We start from the raw sequence: 23,847 nt of genomic DNA, 5'->3' as shown, positions 1-23,847 counted from the left end.
AAGGCTTACAGAGAAATTAGAATTACCTACCCAATTAACTTTATCTGGTTTTATTAAACCAGGTATTCAAAAGTGCAAAGGCCTTAAACCAGCTTTATGACTAGCCTAATACTTTTTAACTAGAACATTCTGTTTTTGTGTCTGGTCCCTCATAAAATGCCCCTACCAAGAAGAAATCACTAAATTGGCTTTCTTGGAAGCCTTTTCCTTTACTGGCAACTTTGAGATAAAACACTAATATGCTTGAACAAATTCAAAATAAATTGCAAGTAAAAGCAAACAAAACAAAGAAAAAGATTAAAAAAAAAAAAAAACAGGTGAAAAACCAAACAAACAAACCCACACAAAAACTCAGAAATTATCAAAGTCTGTAATAATTGCCATGAGAGGACAGTAGAAACACAACAAGAGAACAAATCTAGTATTTGGAAAATGGCTAACAGAGTTGAAAATCATTTAATTTTATATATAAAGTAGCACGAATGTGTTTCAGTTATCTAGTGTTGCATAACTAACCATTTTATTTTTGTGCATGGATTCTGTGGGTGAGGGATTTAGACAGAGCACAATGGGGATAACTTGTATCTGCTTCCAGATTCTGGGGCTGCAGACAGGAGGACTCGGGCCGCAGTGACCGCTGCCGTCATCTGTTGGGCGCCTTATGTGCACCTCCAGGGCCTGGACCACGATGAGGCAAAGGCTGAGCTCCTCTGGGACTTCCCACTGGCACCTGCAAGGCAGACTCAGGATTGTCAGCATCCTTACCAGGCAGCTTAGAGCTCCAAGAGGGGGTGTTCTTGCAAATGAGGCAGGGGGAGCACTGAATCCCCTTCCGCTCAGAAATCCGGATACAACCCCTCCTCTGTGGTTACAAGCAGGTCACTAAAACACCCAGGCTCAGGGGGAAGAGAATTAGACCCTATGCATCTCTCTCTAAAAGCAGTGTCAAAGATTTTGCAGCCATCTTTAGAACAGCCACAGAATGTGGAATTTTAAATATTCCCTTTCTATATGGAGTAAATCTCATTTGAATTTTGGTTGTAATATTTTGAGGTGGAGAGTACAGCTCAAGACAAAAAGATAGGCCTTCCTCAGTAGTAGAAAACATACATATCATTATAATTCTGGTTTATAAAATGTGAAATGTCTAGAAATTTCTCTGTCTTCATACATTCTATTTTTAAATAGCTTAATACATTTTTAAAAATCCTGCAGCATGGTGTGAGAAATTTTGATTCTGTGATTCCCTCATTTCACTCCTCGTGGGAAGCAAGTGTTGTCCCAATAACAAGTGACAAGTGACAATGGAGGGAAAATGATTGCACTAGTAACATTAAAAATGTATAATCCTTGGTTTATGGCTGAGACATTAGGTCCTTGAAAGTTTTCAAATAGCAGGTCTTAACTACAAAAATTATAAAATAAATCTATAAATTGGTCTAGTTGTGAATAAAGTTCACCTAGATGAAATTAACAATTCAAAATAATATATAACTTTGATTCACAGTACATAAAACATCACCACATCAGGCTCTGTCATTCCAGGGTGGACAAAGAATGTCAACTGCCATATCAGTAAACAAAGGATGTGCGGCCATCAAGCCATCAGCCACTGCAGCCGCCCCCGACTGTGCATCCTGATGGGACTCAGGATGGAAAAAACAGGATATTGGCCCTAGATAGTTAAGGTGCATATCAAAGGAATAATTTCATTGAGCCCAGACTCTTGTATCTTTCCATACATAGACGATTGATAAATTTATTAACTTGAGAGGTCTGGTTTTACTTTAGTTAACAGTAATCTTTTGATGTTCCAACTACCTGGTTTTTGTTGCAAAAACTCCCACATAGCCTGGCTCCTCCCTTACCTCTTCAGAATGGTCCCTCAGAGATGTCTGAAAGGCTGACTCCCGGGCTTAAGTCCTCAGTTTGTCCACTGAATAAAACATAATTCTCAACTTTTAGGTTGTGCAATTTTTTTTTCAGTCAATACCAGCTTATGAAGAATTGAACCTGGACAGATTTATGGCTTTTTTTTTCATTCCAAGATCAAAGCACAGTACAGTGAATGACAGACTATTTATATATAGGAGAGTTGAAGATGTTAATATGAAAATATTATTTCTCACTAACATCATGATACAGTTCACTCTTCAACTCAAATCTAACTATTTTAATTGTTTGGTCACTTGGAATCCAAAATAGGTTGAAATAACCTTGTATTGGTTACCATTGAAACACAAGTTTCATTGCGTCCTCACAAAATAGGTATTTGTAATGCAATGTTCCTTCTCACATATGCTACTGTTCAGGGGAGGCTTTTAGTCTGGTTCTCCAACTTCTCAGAATTCAGATCAGAGAAACAGAAGAATACAGAGAATAAATACAAAATAAAATTGCACCTATCTATAACTTATGATACATTCCTTGTCCTTCACACACTCAAGTGATATTTAAGCAAAGTATGCATATTCCTCTATCTCTGTTTGGAAGCCAAGATGGGCTAGACATTCTTTTCTTCGGAAAGGAGGCTGAGAAAGAAATGTTGTTGATTTACTGTGCAGTTTATTAGGGGCAGAGCTAAAATTAAAATCACAGTGTCCAGACTCTTGATTTTGTGGGATTACAAACTGCTTTGTTGTTGAGGATATTACCAAGTTGAAAGAGGAGTTTACAGTCCCGGCCTGGCTGACAAGCAGTGAGCATGGTGTCACCCCTGTACTGTAGGATTTGAGGTTTGATGTGAGGCTCAGCCCAGAAGCCAAACAGGGGAAGGACACTGGGCCCGGGGTTCGCACCCACATTGCCCACCAGGCAAGCAGCACCACTTTGAAGGTTTTAGTTGATTTTATTGTTGATGAAAATCAATCTTGCCGTGAAATCCAAAAGGATTTACTAAAGTAACCATCACCAAACACAGAAGATAGAGTATAAAATAGAAACTGCTCATGGTATTAGCACATCAAAGAGAGAAAGGCTTGCCTTCAGAATGATCACACATTTTCAAATAAAACTCTACCAAACAGCACTTCACTTTAAAAATATAATCACTAGCATGTTTTAAGATCACACCCCGTAATTTCAACAAAGCTTATTAATAAAAATGCCAAAATATCTTTCATTACAACAAAATTTATTGGCAACCTGGTCATTTGTGATTTCCACTTAAGGACACTGAAGACCTATGCAAGAAATTTGTTTTCCTCCTGTTTCCTCACTTACCTGCATGTGTTCAGGCTTTGATTTTCCTTAACCTCTCCTAACCGTTTTTCCTGGCGATAACATGTTTGTTTCTCACTCTTTTCAAAGATAAGCGTTTAGAACCACTGCCTCCTCTGTTCTCCCTCACCAATCTCTGCCATCAGTATCACTAAAAATAGCAGCACTCTATCCGAAGCACCATGGTTCCCCTCAAGATTTCACAGAAGCAACTGCTGGTGAGGCTGGCAGCCGTGTGGTTACTGAGAACAGGCCATATGCTGCTTGGAGGACTCAGACTTCAAAGAAATTTCTGAACTGCCATTTAATTTCCTGAAGTATTTTGAAATATTGCAAATATACTATATATTTTTACTTTCTAGATTTCTCTGAGAATACCTTTTATCATCACAATTGAAAAGTTATCTTCTATTCAAGAATTCCTGGATTTTTTTTTTTTTTTTTTATAATGTGAGTTGACATATTCTGGGATCTGACCAGTATGGGAATGAAATATAAGGTAGGGTTTTGCTACTGGATATTATTGCATTTTGTTTTGTTTTTGTTTTTGTTTCCTTCCTCTGCTTATAGAGTTATTGGCTAGGTGTAACTAAACTAAAATGAGTGTTTCTCTGCCAGAGTCAAAAACAAAATAACACAAATAAAAACATTAAACTTGTTAGAATATTCTTACTACTCTAGACCACAAGAACTGTTTTCCATATCATTCTTTCCACCTACTAATTCAAAGATTTATACTTTCTTAAGTTTTTTTTTTTTTAAGGAAGTGTGAGATCAGGATGTTTAATTTAATTAAAAGTTCTGTGAAGGCTTGAGTCATGTCTAATATTATCTTCCATGAAGCCTAATATTTCACCTGTAGTTGAGCATGCAGCAGAGATGGAAGAAATATTCTTGCATAGTTATTTTGTCCTGACTTAGGTAACTATCCAAATATCTCCTTTTATCATAAAGAAAAGCTCAAGTTTAAGACATACATTGTGTAGCACCTTAACAGCATAACCAATACAGAAAAACGATCTGCATTATTTCCTAGAAAGTTGAGGCAAGCTAGTCACTGCAAACAAGGCTATTAAACAAACACATTTGTCTACAAAGGCAGGTGCCTGACGCTGGGCCTGAGGAGCAGGCTGTGGGCTCAGGCTTTGCTGGTGGGCACAGAAGGGGCACCTAGTGATGCTTCAGGCATTTATTTATTTTTTCATTCAATAGAATGTGAAAAACAGACTTGCAGTTTTGTGTTGACCTCCTTAATGCCTGCTGATATAAACTTTAAATAAACACAACTAACCTTTGTAGGCTTGAGCTACCAAGTACCACTCAATTGAATATGTGCTGTTTTTCGTTTCCTATTTCTATGAGATTTGCTTTTGAACAAACACAAGACAAAAAGAGAAGGTATCCTTAAATCTTGAGAATCCATGGCTCATAGTGTATTCACTGGGGCCCTAAAAGTCAGCAAAGGTATTTCTCTTATTCTTTCAATTTCTCTCTCTCTCTCTTTCTCTGTATATGTGTTTATATTGTACTTCATATATAGGTAAGTATATAAATGCCATACATGTAGGTAAATAAATAATACATATATATTTCATTCATATATGTATACACACCTGTGTGTATAAATATACACATACATTTACATATTTGTACATGTGTGTTTGGACAACTATATTTCAATGCCTATTAGACATTCACATAGACATGTTGAGTGTGTAGTTGAACACATCAATCTAGAACCTGCGGGAGAGACTGGGAGCTGGATGTACACAGATTGAATGAGATCATGAAGGGAAGAAAGAAGTCTGAAGACCAAGTCCTGGGCTTGGAGGTCTGCAGGAAGAAGAGGATCCAGTCACAGGAACTGAGGAGGAGACAATGAAGAATGAATGAGAGTGGACCTGCACTGTTGGTGGGAATGTAAATTGGTGCAGCCACTATGGAAAACAGTATGGTGTTTCTTCAAAACATTAAAAACAGAACTATCATATGATGCAGGAATTCCACTCCTGGGTATTTTTCCAAAGAAAACAAAAACACTAATTCAAAAATATACATGCACCTTAATGTTCATAGCAGCATTATTGAGCAACAACCAAGATATGGGAAGCAACCTAAGTGCTCATCAATAGATGAATAGATAAAGATGTGGTATATAGATATAGATATAGATATATAGTGTAATATTACTCAGCTATTAAAAAAATGAAATCTTGCCATTTGTAACAACATGGATGGACCTAGAGGGTATTATGCTAAGTAAAATAGACAGAGATAGACAAATACCATATGATTTCACTTACATACGGAATCTAAAAATCAAAACAAATGAACAAACATAACAAACAGAAACAGAGTCGTAGATACAGAGAACAAACAGGCAGATGCCAGAGAGCAGGGAGGGGAGAGTGGAGAGAAATAGGTGAGGGAGATAAAGAGGCACAAACTTCCAGTTATAAAATAAATGAGTCACAGGTATGAAATGTACAGTGTGGGGAATATAGTCAATAATTATGTCATATCTTTGTGTGGTGACAGATGGTAACTTATGGTTGTGATCATTTTGAAATGTATAGAAATATGGAATTTCTATGTTGTGTCCCAGGAACTAACAGTGTTTCAGGTCAATTATACTTCAAAAACAAACAAAACAAACACCTAGAAAAATAGATCAGATTTGTGGTTACCAGAGGCACAGGGTTGGAGGAGGAAGAACTGTAGGAAGGTGGTCATAGGTACAGACTCCCAGTTGTAAGACAAATAAGTACTGAGGATGAAATGTTCAACATGATGACTGTAGCTAATAACACTGCTGTATGATACATAGGAATGTGAAGAGCATTAATCCTAAGAGTTCTCACCACAAGGAAAAAATAATTTTTCTTTATCTCCTATTTTATATCTATGAGATGATGAATGCTCACTTAACTTATTGTGATCATTATATCATGATGTATGTAAGTCAAATCATTATCCTGTACACCTTAAACTTATACAGTCTCGTATGTCAATTGTACCTCAATAAAACTGAAAGGGGAAAAAAAAAGGCAAGATTAGGAGATTTTAAAAAGAAGTGATACAATTAGCCAATAAATGCATGCAACAGTCAACGTTATTAATAAATTAAAATTTTAAATTTAAAAAAAGAATGGATGAGAGCAACTGATTGCAAATAACATTCTCAAATAATTTTTCTATGAAGGCCAGCAAAGAAATTGGGTGGTAGCTAAATGGGAATAAGTATGGTTATAAACAAAAATATGGCTACAGTTGCCAGGATAGTTATAAAGACACAGATTCTCCTTCAGAGCCATCACACTTGCATTCTCTCTCATTCTGATTTTTCTTGGGTTAGTTCCTTCTCATAATCCAGTTCTCTACTTAATCATCATACCAAACCACTACTCCCATCATTAACCTCTTTTCCCTTCCTCTGTTTTATTTTAATCCATAACAATTATCAACGCCTGAAAGTAGAAAATTTATTTATTCACTTATTTATTGTCTGTCTCTCCCACTGGAATGTAAACTCCAGGAGGAAATTTTTTTCTCACATTCATTACTGTGAACTAGAACTGCAATGACACATAGTGTGACACATAATGTATTATTTGTAAATAATTACAAATATTTTTATAATTAATGCAGGAATATATGCCTGTGTCACTCTATAAATACACACAGACACATATATACACTTCCACTGCAGAATCAGATGAGTTTTACTTATTTGCTAGAAATATAAAATCACATAAAATATTCCTTTCTGTTCAGGTCACGTGGCAGAGAAGCAAAATAGCAGCATAGCAATAAATGTTTTACCTAGGATTTATTTTTATTTTAAGCAAGTGTTTACTAAGGTAAATTTTTCACACCCGTGTCTGTGGTTTTATTTCAGCCACATTGTCCTTAGCAGTTAAAGTCTTATCTACATTCTAAAAAGCATATTTTATAGTGGAATACATTATTATTGATGTTGTTGCTATTAAATGTTTTCATTTTTTAAAGGAGCAATGAAAATACTCAAAGCAGAAACAAACACGATGGATCACCCAAAAAGTAATCAATATAGAAACAGGACTTTAAGTAACGGGTAATATCAGTAAATTAAACCTAATGGAAACTTAATAGAACCAAATTTTTTTCTTGCTAGATTTTCAAATACTTATGCTGGTACCTAACATGCTCACAGGAAAAAAAGAATCCAATATGAACAGGAAAAAATGTCCAAATACATGGGAATGAAAAATATACACCTATTTGCTTTAAAAAAAATATGGAGAGACTACACAGTGACTCTGGGTATGCAAAGCTGACTAGGATATTTCTCTGGCCCATGGAAGCTAACAGTTTAATGAGAGAAACAGAAAATTTCAATAAAATATGTTTTATGTTTTATGGTTAAGTAAGCCTATCACAAGGGTTCAGAAGACCCTGTCTAATCTAAATCTTAAAGAATGTGTGAGAGAATAAAAGCATGAAAAATGAAGTTTCTGTTGTAAGTCTTTGAGATATCTGGAGAACATATAACAAAAAAAAAAATTAAAGAATATATGAAAGTACAGACATAGATATTTTTTGAATAAATCTCTATAAATAGTTATTTTAACACAGAATACTAACACAGAGAAAATTGCTATCACTTTATGAAATGGGAAAATGATGTAGTTCAGATGCAAAATAAATCACATCAAATATCCAAGTTGATAATAGTTTTTAGCTTATTTTTCTTTGGGGATCAGGTGAGTTAATATCACTGAAGCATTTCAAAAAATAAGTGAAATTCTCTTAGATTTGCAGATAAGTATTTGAAATTGCTTCAGGTAAGAGGATCTGAGTGAAACAGAGCAGAGAGATAAAATGAGGGAATGATACAGTGGATGGGATCAGGCGATACAGCTGAAGAAAAAACAGGGATCCAGTCAGGGAATTAAGGAAAATGAGCACACACGTATAGAAACATCCTACGGAGGACACAGAAAAAAATGAAAAGATTTGACAGCAACCTACACAGAGGACTGAAAAGAATAAAAATACAGAATTACATGTTTTGGGAGAAAAAGACCAGTAATTGATTTTTATGAAAATAGAGGAGACATCAGAAAGTGCAACAGAGTAGTCCCAAAGGGTAAAATTCATGGGAAATAATTGGAGGACAGCTCATATGTGCTTGTAAATGTGGCCATCCTGTTACAGGTAACTCCCTGTGTGTGTTAAGTATCAAATTCAAAGTTCATACCTTTGCTTTATCTCTCATTGATCCTTTGCCCAGGATAGACATTTTAGCACCTGTTTCTTCCTGTAGCCTCTTCAAGGAGTTTCCTCTTGGTCCAAGCAATTTCCCCACAAAATTGAACTAGGAAACAAAATCAATAGAATGTCTGTTTTAAGTAGAGAAAAGTAATAATTTACACCAAGCATAACTGATGGGCTATGGGTTTTTCAATCTTTACCATGGAGAAGAGAGTTATGCCATTCACATACCCAAACACACACACACACACACACACAGAGAAAACCATCTCAGACCTCTAAGATCAGATCCACTTTTAAAAAGACGTTTCTTTCCAAAGGAATGCCAAGTCAGCAATATTTTGAACATATCATTTACTCATATAATCACATAGATAAATAAATTACTCAAGAATGAAATTAGGGAGAAGCACTAGGGTTTACAAAATTTTTAAAGGCTTTTTCTCTCCAATCAGATTATTGAAATAAAAAACAATTTTAACATGTCTATGCACATTCAAAATTGCAAAAGTTAATATTTTAAATTTTTTTAAAAGTAAAATTTAATTTTTATGTTTGATAAGTATTGTCTATGCCCATAACATTCCATTCCAAATTTCATGATTGGAAATAAAGAGATTCAACTGTTCTTCAATCTTACCTTCTCTATGTTAAAGAGTTGTTCTAAGGATCAGCAAATAAAAGATGTGAACACATACAGAAAAGTTTAAAATGCTAGATAGAGTATATATACAAAACTGTTTGCCTAAATGGAAAATTCTGGGGGTGGGGGGACCTATCTAATTTGTTTAATAATCCTAAAATATGGTTAAAAACAAGGGAACTAAAAACAGTTATCAGAGTATGTTGCCAGCTACTAAAGGAACAGCACCACACCAAATGACTCAGGCAATCACTCACTCATTAATTTTAAAAATACAAAAGGCTTAAATTGCACTAACAACTATGTTGGGCACATGAAACAGGGAAAAGTAAAATTAGGTAACTGTCTTCTAAATCAGAGTTATTCTATTTTTTAAACCCGTGATCCCAGAGTAAGAAATAAACCACATTTAATGGTAAAAGATTAAATGCTTTTCCCCTAAATCCAGGATAAAGTCAAGATACCTGTTCTTACCACATCTATTCAGTGCTGTACTGGAGTGTGGATTGCCATATCTATAGGCAAGTAAGGTAAACAGAACAATATAAAGTTCAGAAAGACCATGCTTAGATGGTCAAACTGATTTTCAACAAAAGTGCCACATACATAATAAAGGCCACATATGACAAACCCACACCTAATAACATCATATTTAAAGGTGAAAAGCTGAAATCATTCCCTCTAAGATGAGGATGCCCACTCTCACCACTTTTATTCAACCTAGTTTTGGAAGTCCCAGCCACAGCAACCAGAGAAGAAAAGGAAATAGAAAGAATCCAAATTGGAAAGGAAAAAGTAAAACTGTCACTGTTTCCAGATGACATGATACTATACATAGAAAATCCTAAAGATGCCACCAGAAAACTACTAGAGCTCAACAATGAATTCCGTAAAGTTAAAGGATAACAAAATTAATATACAGAAATCTTTGCATTTCTATACACTAACAATGAAATATCAGAAAGAGAAATTAAGGGAACAATCCCATTTACCATTGCATTCTTCCTGGTTCAGTCTTGGGAGATTGTACACAACTCTCTTGTGGTTTAAGCCACTAAGTTTGTGGTAATTGTTACAGCAACAGTAGAAAACTAATATACTAAGGAAAAAAGAAACTGTCTAATGTAGAGCATAACAGCCTCTCCATAACAAGAACAGTGAAATTGCTTTGTACACCGTAGCAAAAAAATAAATACAGATGGATTATAGACTTAGGTCTGAAAGGCAAATTTTAGAATTTCCTTATAAGAGAAATTATAAGGAAATAATATCTAAGAGTTCTAAAACAAGATGTAAATATATGCTAAGAGTAAAATAAAAGCTTGATTAAATTAAGAATATCTGTTCATTAAAATATACCATAAGAAAGGCAAAAAATATAAGTCACAAATTTGGAGACTATTTACATTATATGTTAACAATAAATCATTAGTTTACAATCCTAAGTATAAAACTGTAAGGAAAAGACAAACAAAAGATAATAGGTATAATCATGAAGAAGGAAGAGAACGGCCAAAGAAAAAGTGTGAATATTCAACCTTATTAACAGTTAAACAAAAATCAAATTAAGACCACAGTGAAATCCCATTTTACACACACTATGGTGGTAGAAATACGGAGTCAGAAACCAAACACTGACCAGAATGTGGAGCCACAGAGACTCATATACACTGCTTGTAGGACTGTAAGTACAACCCTGCTGGCATTGTCCTGTAAATCTGTAAATGCATTTAACCCATGCCTCAGCATACCCATTCCCAGGTATATTCTCTAGAGAAATCTTAGCATGTGTACAAGAATGTTCAAAGTCTCAAGGCTTGTAGGAACAAAAATAACTGGGGAAAAACATCAATTCAGTGGTGGTGTGCCCTCACCTGGACACCACACCAACGCGTGTCCACACCTCAGACACGTGCACAGGACTCCTTACGATGTGCTTCCTTTGGTGCTGGATTCTGCCAGTGACAGAAGGTTGCATGAAATTTAGAAGGTGAACATGAACTGCAGTCCATTACTCCTGGCAAATCACGGTGGTCAGACATGGCTGCTTACTGACCTCCACATGAGTCCTACTCTGTTGATGTGGCAGCCCCACAGACCGCTGCACAGGCCCAGTCCCAGGTCCTGGCAGGCGTGGGGCTCAGATCTTCACGTCCCCTGGTGGCAACCTTCCTAATGTCCCTTCCCCCGTCTTCCAAGAGTCATGTCAGTCCTGAATTACACATTATAACTATTATGTAGAGAGTGGATTCTATTTTCCCATCAGAACCATGACTGATACAAATGAATAAGTACATTGTCACATACCCATAGTGGAATATTTACAGCAGTGAACATAAATTACCCATAATTATATGAAATCTCATTAACAAATTCTAGAAATAAAACTTTGAGTGAAAAATTCAAGCTCTAGACATATGACACTGTTTTTATAAAACTCAACAAGCAAAGTTCAATAATATTTTAATTATGAATATATGCATGAGTAGTACATCCAATTTTTAAATAACAGGTGTAATAATAAACACAAACTTCAAGATCTTAGTAACTCTGGGAATGGATAGTAGGGAATGTGATCAAAGGGAAACAAACAGGTCGTGTCAAAGCAATAGGTAATATTTTAGAGTGTAACTTAGAGGTTCATGAGTGTTCATTTTATTTTTTCACACTCTACTCGAAAATTATACATATACTTTGAATCCGTGGACTATTGTATAACTTTTAAAAGAAATCAAATAGAGCAATCCAGTTGAGTAAAATTTGATTGAACTTCTAGTACTCTGTTACAGAACCTTCTTGTCCCTTTGCAGGTAGTAGCAAAACTTCAAATTCAAAAATACCAAAGCACTCAAAGTGATGTCTCCATTGGGATGCTTTTGACTCTGAAAGGAAGAGGTAGCATTTCAGGCAGTCTTGGCTGAAGACAGGTTATTGACAAAATATATACATAGTCCCAACTCTCAGAAGTTTGTCCTCTGCATTGATTATTGTGACACATTTTTCAACATCTCTTTCAATACAGTAGCTTTATTTTTAACCAATGTCCAATTTGAAACCAAATTGTCCTGAAGCTGTAAGAGAGACATCCCCTTTAATTCTTTCACAAACTCTACTTTTTGGAATAGAACACAAACATCCAACAGAATGAATATGTTGTATAATCAGGGATTTAATTTCACAAACTAACAGAAAATATGTTTCTTGATTAACATTAATTATGTAACTTTTTAAAGCAATCAGTCCTTCTTTTAATGTGTTTTTATAATTTGTAAATGTACAATCTACCATTTGCTTTTGGTAAAAAGTATTTTTTTAAATTTTTAATCATAGTTGAAATTTCCTGAAGTGATTTCATCTCTTCCCTAATATCTGGGGTTTTTAGAGCCAACACTGGGGACTGGCTCAGAGGACTTTTTTAATACACAACTATTATTTGGATAAGTAAAAATGCTCCAACATCAGTGAATATGTAGAGCACAATGCTTACGAGCGTGGTTCTGAAGCCCGATTTCGTGGGTTTGTAAATTCACTAGCTGTACCAATTTGGCTATATTGCTTACATTCCCCTAAGCTTCATTTTTCTTATCTGTAAATAGAGATAATAAAAATAATAATACATGCACAATAAGAGCTCGACAAATATAGGCTGTTATTATTACATTATTATTGTTTCGGTAGATTGTAATTGTACCTGACACCTCTAGTGAAGTTCGACTTTGGTAATCCTTAATTCTTATATTATTTTTATATTGTTAATATTTTATTTTTTGTATTTATTATGTATTATATTGTTTTAACTATTGATCTCTATTACTTGCTACAATCAACCTTTTTTGAAGGTTCACCATGTACCAAGCACACTCTGCTGAGTCCCCCACGTGGATGAGCTCATAGCGCATGCACGTGGGGTGGCAAGAAGGGGCTGCCTACACCACAACCAGGGCGCCTCCTTCTAAACTCCCACAAAGAACACTGCCAGCCCACCTCTCTCCCTCTTCCTTGCTCAAGTGGACTTGTTTTCAGGAAAGACTGGACACCATCTCTGTTCGAGATTTTAACACATCAGAAGTAATCGTGAAGCTGATCACATATTTTTGAACTTGTGCTTAGGTTTTGGAAATTTATTTTTACATTAGTTCTGAAAATAGCCAGTAGAAAAGTTGTGTTCTGACAAGACATTATCATTCCTCTGCTTTCAGTCTATGTGCAGTCCCCCTTCAAACAAAGCCAAGTGACATAATCATGACAGGTGTATGGTCAGTTCGCTGACGACAGTTGGTCCTAACCTTTTTGTTAGAGCAAATCTCTTTCGTACACAGAAAATAACTCAAGAACTACACAACAATGCCTTCAATATTTAGCTGCAATTTGGTAACTTGGGAATCTCTAGAGTCTTAAGACTCAATAGAGTGAACACTCAATAGTGTTTTCAGTATGTAAAATATCTTCAAATAATTTCAAAGTATTTTATCCACATGTGTTTTAAGAAAATTAAATTTGTGTATGTAATATTCATTTATGATTAATGTTGAAGTCATTAAGCTGTTGTTTTGTAATAATTTTATATTCAAAAATTCTTTTGTGGGCTTCCCTGGTGGCGCAGTGGTTGAGAATCTGCCTGCTAATGCAGGGGACACGGGTTCGAGCTCTGGTCTGGGAGGATCCCACATGCCGCGGAGCAGCTGGGCCCGTGAGCCACAACTACTGAGCCTGCGCGTCTGGAGCCTGTGCTCCACAACAAGAGAGGCCGCGAGAGCGAGAGGCCCGCGCACCGCGATGAAGAGTGGCCCCCGCTTGCCGCAACTAGAGAAAGCCCTCGCACAGAAACGAAGACCCAACACAGTCAAAAATAAATTAAAAAAAAAAAAATTCTTTTGAGCATTTTTATCAGATTTTTATTTTTTTTTCCAAAAGCAAAAATTTAAACTGTGTCGAGTAAAATTAATAGAAAGAACATATTTCAGTGAGTTTGTAAAGTGACAAAACATAATTTGGGGCAAAGCAAGTGTTTATCATAAAACTAGGGACACTTTAAGAAAAATATTTTAGGAACATTTTTAACAGAGTGAATCCAAGAACAGTTTTAAATCAGGTGAACATAAATTTAATAATATTGGGCATACATATTTCAAAATTTACCAATTAAACCAGGATACCCTAGAATGTCTTATCTATAGACTCTCATTTGCTCTTTCTTTATTATTAATATATTTCCTCATGATTAATAATATCTGACCAATACTTGGATGAAATAAACCTGTTCACAAGTGGCATTTTTCTAGTCACCTGTTTATAAACTAATTCCAGCAACTCCATTCCTTCTCAACTAAGAGAGGTGCTGCACCTCATCTAGTTTGCCCCTTTGTGGGCACCATGCCTACACCTGCTTTGGGACAAAGGGCAGTGCTGACCATCTGGCCACTTGTGAAGAGTCTCCTGATGCCACCCCTGCTCTTTCTTCTTCTTTCATAGGACACAGCTGGACTTGAATGCCCTCACCTCCTGATCCTCAAATTCCTCTTGTCCTCATCTGTTCATACCTGAACACTATTTTTATCTCCATCCTAATCCTGATTCGGGGATGAATCCCCTTCTTAACTGGTAAGACTTCACAGAGCTGCTGTTCTGCGCTTTGGGAACTCAGCATTAAATCAGTGTTTACTAGTCCATCCTTGTGCTTGCTGCTGTTAAAAAAAAGTAAAGCAATTGGGGGCAGACTGCACAAAGAGAGATAACAGTTGCAGATCAAAAAATAGCCTTCTTGTATAAATAGACAGGAAGAGACAACATTTCAGGTACTCACCACAGCAATCATCAAAGAACATTGGTAATCAAGGGAATAGAGATTTATTCAATCACAAAAATATCAAGCTATGTCTGTAGAATTAAATAACACCATTTGGAATTTACAGAGGACTCTATCAAAGAAAACTACTTTCAATTTAACAAAATAGACAATGATGAGTATTCAAGAATATTGGGAAGAAAAATAAGAATGTTTTATAGAAGTGGTGAGAGTGGGCATCCTTGTCTTGTTCCAGATTTTAGCGGAAAGGCTTTCAACTTTTCACCATTGAGTATTATATTGGCGGTGGGTTTGTCATAAATAGCTTTTACTATTTTGAGATATGTTCCCTCTATCCCCACTTTGGTAAGAGTTTTTGTCATGAATGGATGTTGAATTCTGTCAAATGTTTTTCTGCATCTATTGAGATGATCATGTGGTTTTTGACTTTTCTTTTGTTAATGTGATGTATCACATTGATTGATCTGCATATGTTGAACTGTCCTTGTGAACTTGGGATGAATAACACGTGGTCATGGTGTATGACTTTTTTTTATGTGTTGTTGGATTTGGTTTGCTAATATTTTGTTGAGAATTTTTCCATCTATAGTCATCAAAGATATTGGCCTGTAATTTTCTTTTTTGGTGGTGTCTTTGTCTGGTTTTGGTATCAGGGTGATGGTGGCTTCATAGAATGTCCTTGGTAGTGCTCCCTCCTATTCAACTTTCTGGGAGAGTTTGAGAAGGATCAGTATAAGTTCTTCTTTGTATGTTTGGTAGAATTCATCTGTGAAGCTGTCTGGTCTTGGACTTTTGTTTGTAGGGATTTTTAAAATTACAGATTCTATTTCAGTTCTAGTGATTGTTCTGTTCAAATTATCTATTTCTTCTTGATTCAATTTTGTTGGGCTGTATGTTTCTGGCAACTTGTCCATTTCTTCTAGGTTGTCAAATTTGTTGGCATATAATTGTTCATAGTATTCCCTTATTTTTTTGTAATTCTGTGTTATCAGTTGTTATGTCTCCTTTTTCGTTTCTTATTTTGTTTGTGTTCTCCCTCTTTTCTTCTTGGTGAGCCTGGCCAGAGTCTTGTCAATCATATTTATCAGACAAGAAAAACAAATAAAAGGTATCCAAATTGGAAGGGAAGAGGTAAAATTGTCATTATATGAAATGGTATGATACTATATATAGAAAACCCTAAAGACTCCACACAAAAACTATTAGAACTGATAAACGAATTCAGCAAGGTAGCAGGATACAAGGTTAACATACAGAAATCATTTGCGTTTATTTACACTAACAATGAAATATCAGAAAGGGAATGTAAAAAACAATACCTTTTAAAATTGCAACACAAAAAATAAAATAGTTAGGAATAAACCTCCCCAAGGAAGTGAAAGACTTATACACTGAGAACTAAAAAACATTAATAAAGGAAACTGAAGATGATTCAAAGAAATGAAGATATATGACATGCTCTTGGATTAGAAGAATTAATATTGTTAAAATGACCATACTACCCAAAGCTATCTACAGATTTAATATGAGCCCTATCAAATTACCCATGACCTTTTTCACAGAACTAGAACCAATAATACTAAAGTTCATATGGAACTATAAAAGACCCAGAATTGCTAAGGCAATCCTGAAGAAAAAGAACAAAGCAGGAGGCATAGCCATTACAGACTTCAGACAATACTACAAAGCTACAGTAATCAAAACAGTGTGGTATTGGCACAGAAACAGACATACAGATCAATGGAACAGAATAGAGAGCCCAGAAATAAACCCACACACCTACAGTCAATTAATCTTTGACAAAGGAGGCAAGAATATACAATGGGAAAAAGTCTCTTCAGCAAGTGGTGTTGGGAAAGTTGGACAGCTGCATGTAAATCAATGAAATTAGAACATGCCCTCTCACCATACACAAAAATAAACTCAAAATGACTTAAAGACTTAAACATAAGACATGGCACCATAAAACTCTTAGAAGAGAACATAGGCATAACATTCTCTGACATAAATAATACAAATGGTTTCTTAGGTCAGTCTCCCAAGGCAATAGAAATAAAACCAAAAATAAACAAATGGGACCTAATCAACTTACAAGCTTCTGCACAGCAAAAGAAACCATAAACAAAGTGAAAAGACAACCTAAAGAATGGGAGAAAATATTTGCAAATGATGCAACTGACAAAGGCTTAATTTCCAAAATATACAAACAGCTCATACGAGTAGATAACAAAAAAACAAACAACCCAATAAAAAAATGGGCAGAAGACCTAAAGAGACATTTCTCCAAAGAAGAAATACAGATGTCCAATAAGCACATGAAAAGATGCTCAACATCATTAATTGTTAGAGAAATGCAAATGAAAACTACAATGAGGTACCACCTAACACCATTCAGAATGGCCATCATTAAAAAGTCTACAAACAGCAAATGCTGGAGAGGGTGTGAAGAAAAGGTGACCCTCCTACACTGTTGGTGGGAATGTAAGTTGGTACAGCCACTGTGGAAAACAGTATGGATGTTCCTCAGAAAACTAAAAATAGAATTACCATATGATCCAGCAATCCCACTCCTGTGCATATCCAGACAAAACTATAATTCAAAAACATACATGCACCCCTATGTTCATAGCAGCACTATTCACAATAGCCAAGACATTTGGAAACAAACTAAATGTACATCAACAGATGAATGGATAAAGAAGATGGGGTACATATGTAAAATGGAATACTACTCAGCCATAAAAAAGAAGGAAATAATGCTATTTGCAGCAACATGGATGCAACTAGAGATTATCATACTAAGTGGAGTAAGTCAGAAAGAGAAAGACAAATACCATATGATATCACTTATATGTGGAATCTAAAATATGACACAAATGAACCTATTTATGAAACAGAAACAGAATCAGCGACAAAGTGAATAGACTGGTGGTTGCCAAGGGGGAGAGGGTGGGAGAGGTAAGAGTGGGAGTTTGGGATTAGCAAATGCAAACTAGTATTACAGAATGGATAAACAATAAGGTCCTACTGTATAGCACAGGGAACTATATTCAAAATCCTGTGATAAACCATAACGGAAAAGAATATGAAAGAGAATATATACACGCATACATTCTCTTTCATATTCAATTACTCTTGCTTGTCATAAGATCAAACAATCCCATTTCAGAAGGAAGTACTTGAATTTGAAGGAAGCATACACAGCTGGAGAAAAGGAATCCATCTATATCAACTATAAACACGTGGGTCCTTTAATATGTGTTGGTGGGGTTTACCTTGTGCTTCATCAGTATTTGTCTCAAGTTTCAAAATAACATGATGTATGTTAAAGTCACACCATAGTTTACATAATGGTTTGGGTTTCATAGAAATGGCAAAAAAACTTGAGAACATGCTGATAAAAACTGAACATGAATTTTTAAAATGTAAACACATACAATTAATGTCCCATTAGTTCTGCTATAAATAATCCTTCAATATGTTTGAGCACTTGTATGTGCAAATCATAGTCTCCTTTCATAGACAACTAAAGTGCATTTGGTCATGTTTTAAATGTTTTTCATCCTGTGTGGAGTGTCTGGAAATGTCTCCTGAGCCCATCTTTCCCATATTTATACAACTCTAAGGGCACCTTCCCCAAGCTCAAGGTATTTTTATTTGAAAAGATTCATTTAAAACTCTATTATTTAGTGAAAAGTATCAACATTAATAGCCCAAATCATAATCACTACTACGATTCAAACCCAAACCCTAATTTGTTCAGCGTGTACAACTGCCAATAAAAACTGTTTCTAGAGCATCACACAGATGAGACTGCCATAGAGTCATGATGACTAAATGTTTTCTCAGCACAGTGACACGTAGGTACATAATTCTTCTTTCATCCAAATCTTTGCACATTTAATTACTTAACAGATACTTCTTTGACCTTTTAAATAGTCACAAAAATAACAGCTTAATACTTGCTATATTCTTATATTTCAGAATTTAAAAAATCTTTAAATAAACCACAGTGGCGCCATTGTATAGAATCCTGAAAGTGTCACATATGTCTCTTACAAACTGCATTTACATGTCCAAAGTAGTGATGTTTGTTCTTTACAAGTCTTCTTCTTCTCCACACAATGTCATGAAGTCAGTATATGAGCTTATGATTGATGAGGACATAATCATTCAAGAAGAATTTATTGAACATCTACTATATGCCAGGCACGAGGAATGGAGAAGGGCATAAAACAAAGTTCCTTGACCCTATGAAGCCTACATTCCATTCTAATTACACATTTATTTTCAACTTAAACATAGTTAAATAGCCAACTGTTTTTCAGTTTCTGGGCTGGTATCTAGTGTTTTCAAGGTTTAGGCTGCCTAAAAATCACCTATTGTATTGCTTAGTATTTTACTGTATACAACATAATTCCAACCATCCTAAAAGGATATGCCTTAATTCCTAAGGTTAGATATTAATTCAGTAGTAGAGTGAAGAAAAAAGTTAATTTTTTTTCATTTACTCATTAAATACCATCACTTTGATCAACATTAGTTAAAGGATTGGATGCTGTGAGCAGACTCCTCAGGGTGTACCCTAAAAAGAGTCCCCCTAAAACTGAGTTCCCTTACCGAGTTTGTGGTTAATCTCCATCCAAAACTTTATTTCCTTGCTTGTCCCCTCTGACCTCAGTCCTGTGCTCAATGACCACTAATCATCCAGCATCAGGTGACTAAAATTGCTGTTGTATCATCACATTTCATCATTAATGTACAAACTCGGGTTGCTTCTCCAGGGCAAGATGAGCTCACAGACTCCCAGACCATGGACCACCTGGCCAGAGAATCATATATCAGAGACATCCTGACTCTTGAAACTGAGATTAAGTTATTAAGAAATGAAACAGACGGGACTTCGCTGGTGGCACAGTGGTTAAGAATCCGCCTGCCAACGCAGGGGACACCGGTTCAAGCCCTGGCCGGGAAGATCCCACCTGCCTCGGAGCAGCTAAGCCAGTGTGCCACAACCCCTGAGCCTGCGCTCTAGAGCCTGCAAACCACAACTACTGGGCCCGAGTACCACAACTACTGAAGCCCATGCACCTAGAGCCCATGCTCCACAACAAAGAGAAGCTACCACAATGAGAAGCCTGTGCAACACAAGGAAGAGTATCCCCCACTCGCCACAACTAGAGAAAGCCCACACAGAGCAACGAAAACTCAACGCAGCCATAAATAAATAAATAAATAAATAAATAAATAAATAAATAAATAAATAAATAAATAAATAAATAAAATGAAACAAAAAGGTCACAAGATGATGAGTAATCCCAGCTTCTTTGTTCTTCCCCTTTAAACACCATACAGACATGATTGTTACCTTCAGTTTGACTCAGTTACCTTCAGAATTGTCCTAATTGACCAAGTTGATGTCTGGCAGCTCAATACATAGTAGGTACTCTATTAAATAAATTGAAGGAAGAAATGAATTGTTGAGTGAATAAGTGATAATCTAGCGAGAGAAATAATACGTCACAAAATAATGTAAGATTGGGGCACAAATGGAATACATGAGGAAGGCACAATATCAATAGGTATAGTCTCTCCTCTAATTAAAAAAAATAATAAAATGTTTGTTTCTCTAAGTATCAATACTTTTACAACATAAGGGATAAAGCATTTGACCATACATACATAATTATGTCTAACATAATTACAATGGCATTTTTTGTTGTTTTCAGCAAAATGACTCAGTAAATGCTGGAAGAATATTTACATGATGCCTCCTTTGTAAAATTACCTAAAGTAGTCTACAGCAGTTTTGCAATTCACTCTGACCACATAATGCCTTGGCATATTTTATGAACATAAAGCAGCCTAAATGTGAATTCCAAGTGACTGAAGTTTAGAAATTTCTGACCATGCTTTTGAATCCAATGATGACAATAATAAAATAATATACAAGTAATGAACAATGTTATAAAAAATGTTATTTTGAGGAGTATGTGTGTGGTTTCTTTTATCAAGTTTCTTAACATATTTATCAGAGGTTCACAGGTTTATCAGAGATTTAGAATTTATTTATATTATTAAACATGTAAAGTGGTTTTGATTACTTAAATTATCAAGTTTTAAAACCCACAAATATGATTTCATCCCTAGGTAGGTGAAGAATTTTTAACAATTTTCTCCAAAACAAAGATTAAAACTGATGATTATTTGACTTTTAAAAGTAAAGTATCTTAATTTATAATTTACTCTTTATCAGAGGAAACAAAAAAAGGATCATTTCTTATGATTTAACATTTCTTAAAATGTTATCATTTATACCATAAGAAATTTAACATTTCTTAAAAAGTTATCATTTATACCATAGAAGTCATGACAGGAATTGAAAGGAAAGTTTACTAAATTCATGAAAGTGTGCATGAGATGTAATAATTATTCTATACCTAAGATCTAATATTTTGAAGAAAATTATACCACAGAAAATATATTTAATGTACTTTAGTTTCTACTTCCGTGGTATTAAAAGGTTTTAAAGTGCTTTGATGCAAAATGGCAAATGACATACTTTAGAAGCAGTCAATATTTTTTGCATTTGCTATTAAAAGGGAACATTTTTGTATGTCATTGTTGAGAGACTAGCTCATGGAGAAAAAGCCAGCTATATTTTTTAACCAATTTCTTCTCAAAATCTTTATCATCATATCTTACTTCCCCATAGGCAAACTGCATTCTCAACTGACTTGCAAGAGGATGATAATCCATGTGGCAAAGCCTGTAGTAAAATTCTGCCCAGCACATCTGAACATAATTGCTTTAAATCATGAACTAATAAGCACAAGCAGTGATTCACTACAATCCAGAACAGTCTGTCCACTGTGAAGAAAGTAGATCTTGGGTTTTCCTGTGTAAGGATATATGTTTCACTATACTTTTATTTAGTATGCTATGTTTTTTCTCTCTTGTTTTAAATAGAAGGTGGATATTTTAATAAATTTGATATACTATTATTTACAGATTAACCCATTAACCATTCATGTAGAATATGACCATTAAAAAAGGATGGCTTTACTCTTCAATAAGTGGTGCTGGGAAAACTGGACAACTACATGTAAAAGAATGAACTTAGAACATTCTCTAACACCATATACAAAAATAAATTCAAAATGAATTAAAGACCTAAGTATAAGACCAGAAACCGTAAAACTCCTAGAGGAAAACATAGGCAGAACACTCTTTGACATAAATTGCAGCAATATGTTTTTGGATCCATCTCCTAAAGCAAATGAAATAAAAGCAAAAATAAACAAATGAGATCTCATTAAACTTAAAAGCTTTTGCACAGCAAAGGAAATGATTAAACAAAATGAAGAGACAACCTACTGAACAGGAGAAAATATTTGCAAATGACATGACCAATAAGGGGTTAAATATCCAGCATAGATAAACAGCTCATACAACTCAACATCAAAAAAACAAACAACCCAATTAAAAATGGACAAAAGAACTGAATAGATATTTTTCCAAAGAGGAAATGCAGATGGCCAACAGGCACATGAGAAGATGCTTAACATCACTAATCATCAGGGAAATGCAAATCAAAACTGCAATGAGATATCACCTCACATCTGTCAGAATGGCCATCATCTAAAAGAATACAAATAACAAATTTTGGTGAAAATATGGAGAAAAGGGAACCCCTGTACACTGCTGGTGGGAATGTAAATGGTGCAGCCACTTTGGAAAACAGTAGGGAGTTTTCTCAAAAAACCTAAAAATAGAAGCACCATATGACTCAGCAATTCCACTCCTTGGTATATATCAAAAAAAAAAAAAAAAAAAACTAAAACACTAATTTGAAAGGATACATGCACCCCAATGTTCATAGCAGCATTATTTACAATAGCCAAGATATGGAAGCAACATAAGTGCCCATCAACAGACGAATGGATAAAGAAGATGTGCCATATATATATATATATATATATATATATATATATATATATATGCAATGGAATACTACTCAGCCATAAAAAAGAATGACATTTTGCCACTTGCAGCAACATGGATGGACTTGGAGGGTGTTATGCTAAGTGAAGTAAGTCAGACAGAGAAAGACAAATATTGTATGACATCACTTATATGTGGAATCTAAAAAATACAACAAACTAGTGAATATAACAAAAAAGAAGCAGACTCACAGATATAGAGAATGAACCAGTGGTTACCAGTGGGAGAGGCAAGGCAGGAGGGGAAATATAAGGGTAGGGGATTAAGAGGTGCAAACGACTATGTATAAAATAAGCTACAAGGATATATTGTACAACACAGGGAATACAGCCAATATTTTATAACAACTATAAATGGAATATAACCTTTAAAAATTGTGCATCACTGTATTGTATACATGTAACTTATAAAATATTGAACATCAATTATATTTCAATAAAAAAATGGAAAAAAATAAATAATATAAATAAATAAGGATAAAAATTCCTAAATTGATAAGACTAAAATGCATATAATTTTATATTTTTCCTTAATTACTTTGTGTGATTATATTTTCTTATATTGGTTTATTACTAGCTTGTAAAGGTTTCCCACTTGAATATGCAAATGTTAAAGTGCCAAAGTTGAATGCTGAATAGAAAAAAGGAACATGCAAAAAAGGATGGCTTTATTTAAATCAATAATCACCAGAATAAGAGTTAGAAATCTTGTAGGCATGCTAAATGCTTTATATTAATTATCTTATTTAATTTTTAGGCCAAACCTCTGAGGAAGTGCTATTTTACAGACAGTGCTGGCATGGAGTTGTTAAATAATGAACCCAGGCTCTGGTGGAATAATATCAAAGGACATTTCAAAGACATTTATTCTATTGGCATGAGGGTTCAAGAAAATATGGTCTTTGTAATTATGGGCATTAATT

At 34.9% G+C, this 23,847-nt stretch overlaps 1 protein-coding gene across 1 annotated transcript in view; it reads right to left on the bottom strand.

Moving 5' to 3' along the window:
- The window catches only part of KHDRBS2 (KH RNA binding domain containing, signal transduction associated 2), a 713,468-nt gene that overhangs the window by 477,804 nt on the left and 211,817 nt on the right, over window positions 1-23,847 (bottom strand). The window contains exon 3 of the mRNA XM_061195202.1: window positions 8,459-8,575. Coding sequence (XP_061051185.1) covers window positions 8,459-8,575 — 117 coding nt within the window. The remainder of the gene's footprint in view (window positions 1-8,458; window positions 8,576-23,847) is intronic.

The sequence above is a fragment of the Eubalaena glacialis genome, chromosome 7 (genome assembly GCF_028564815.1).
Source record: "Eubalaena glacialis isolate mEubGla1 chromosome 7, mEubGla1.1.hap2.+ XY, whole genome shotgun sequence".
Lineage (NCBI taxonomy): Eukaryota > Metazoa > Chordata > Mammalia > Artiodactyla > Balaenidae > Eubalaena > Eubalaena glacialis.
This window is presented reverse-complemented; position numbering and strand designations above follow the sequence as displayed.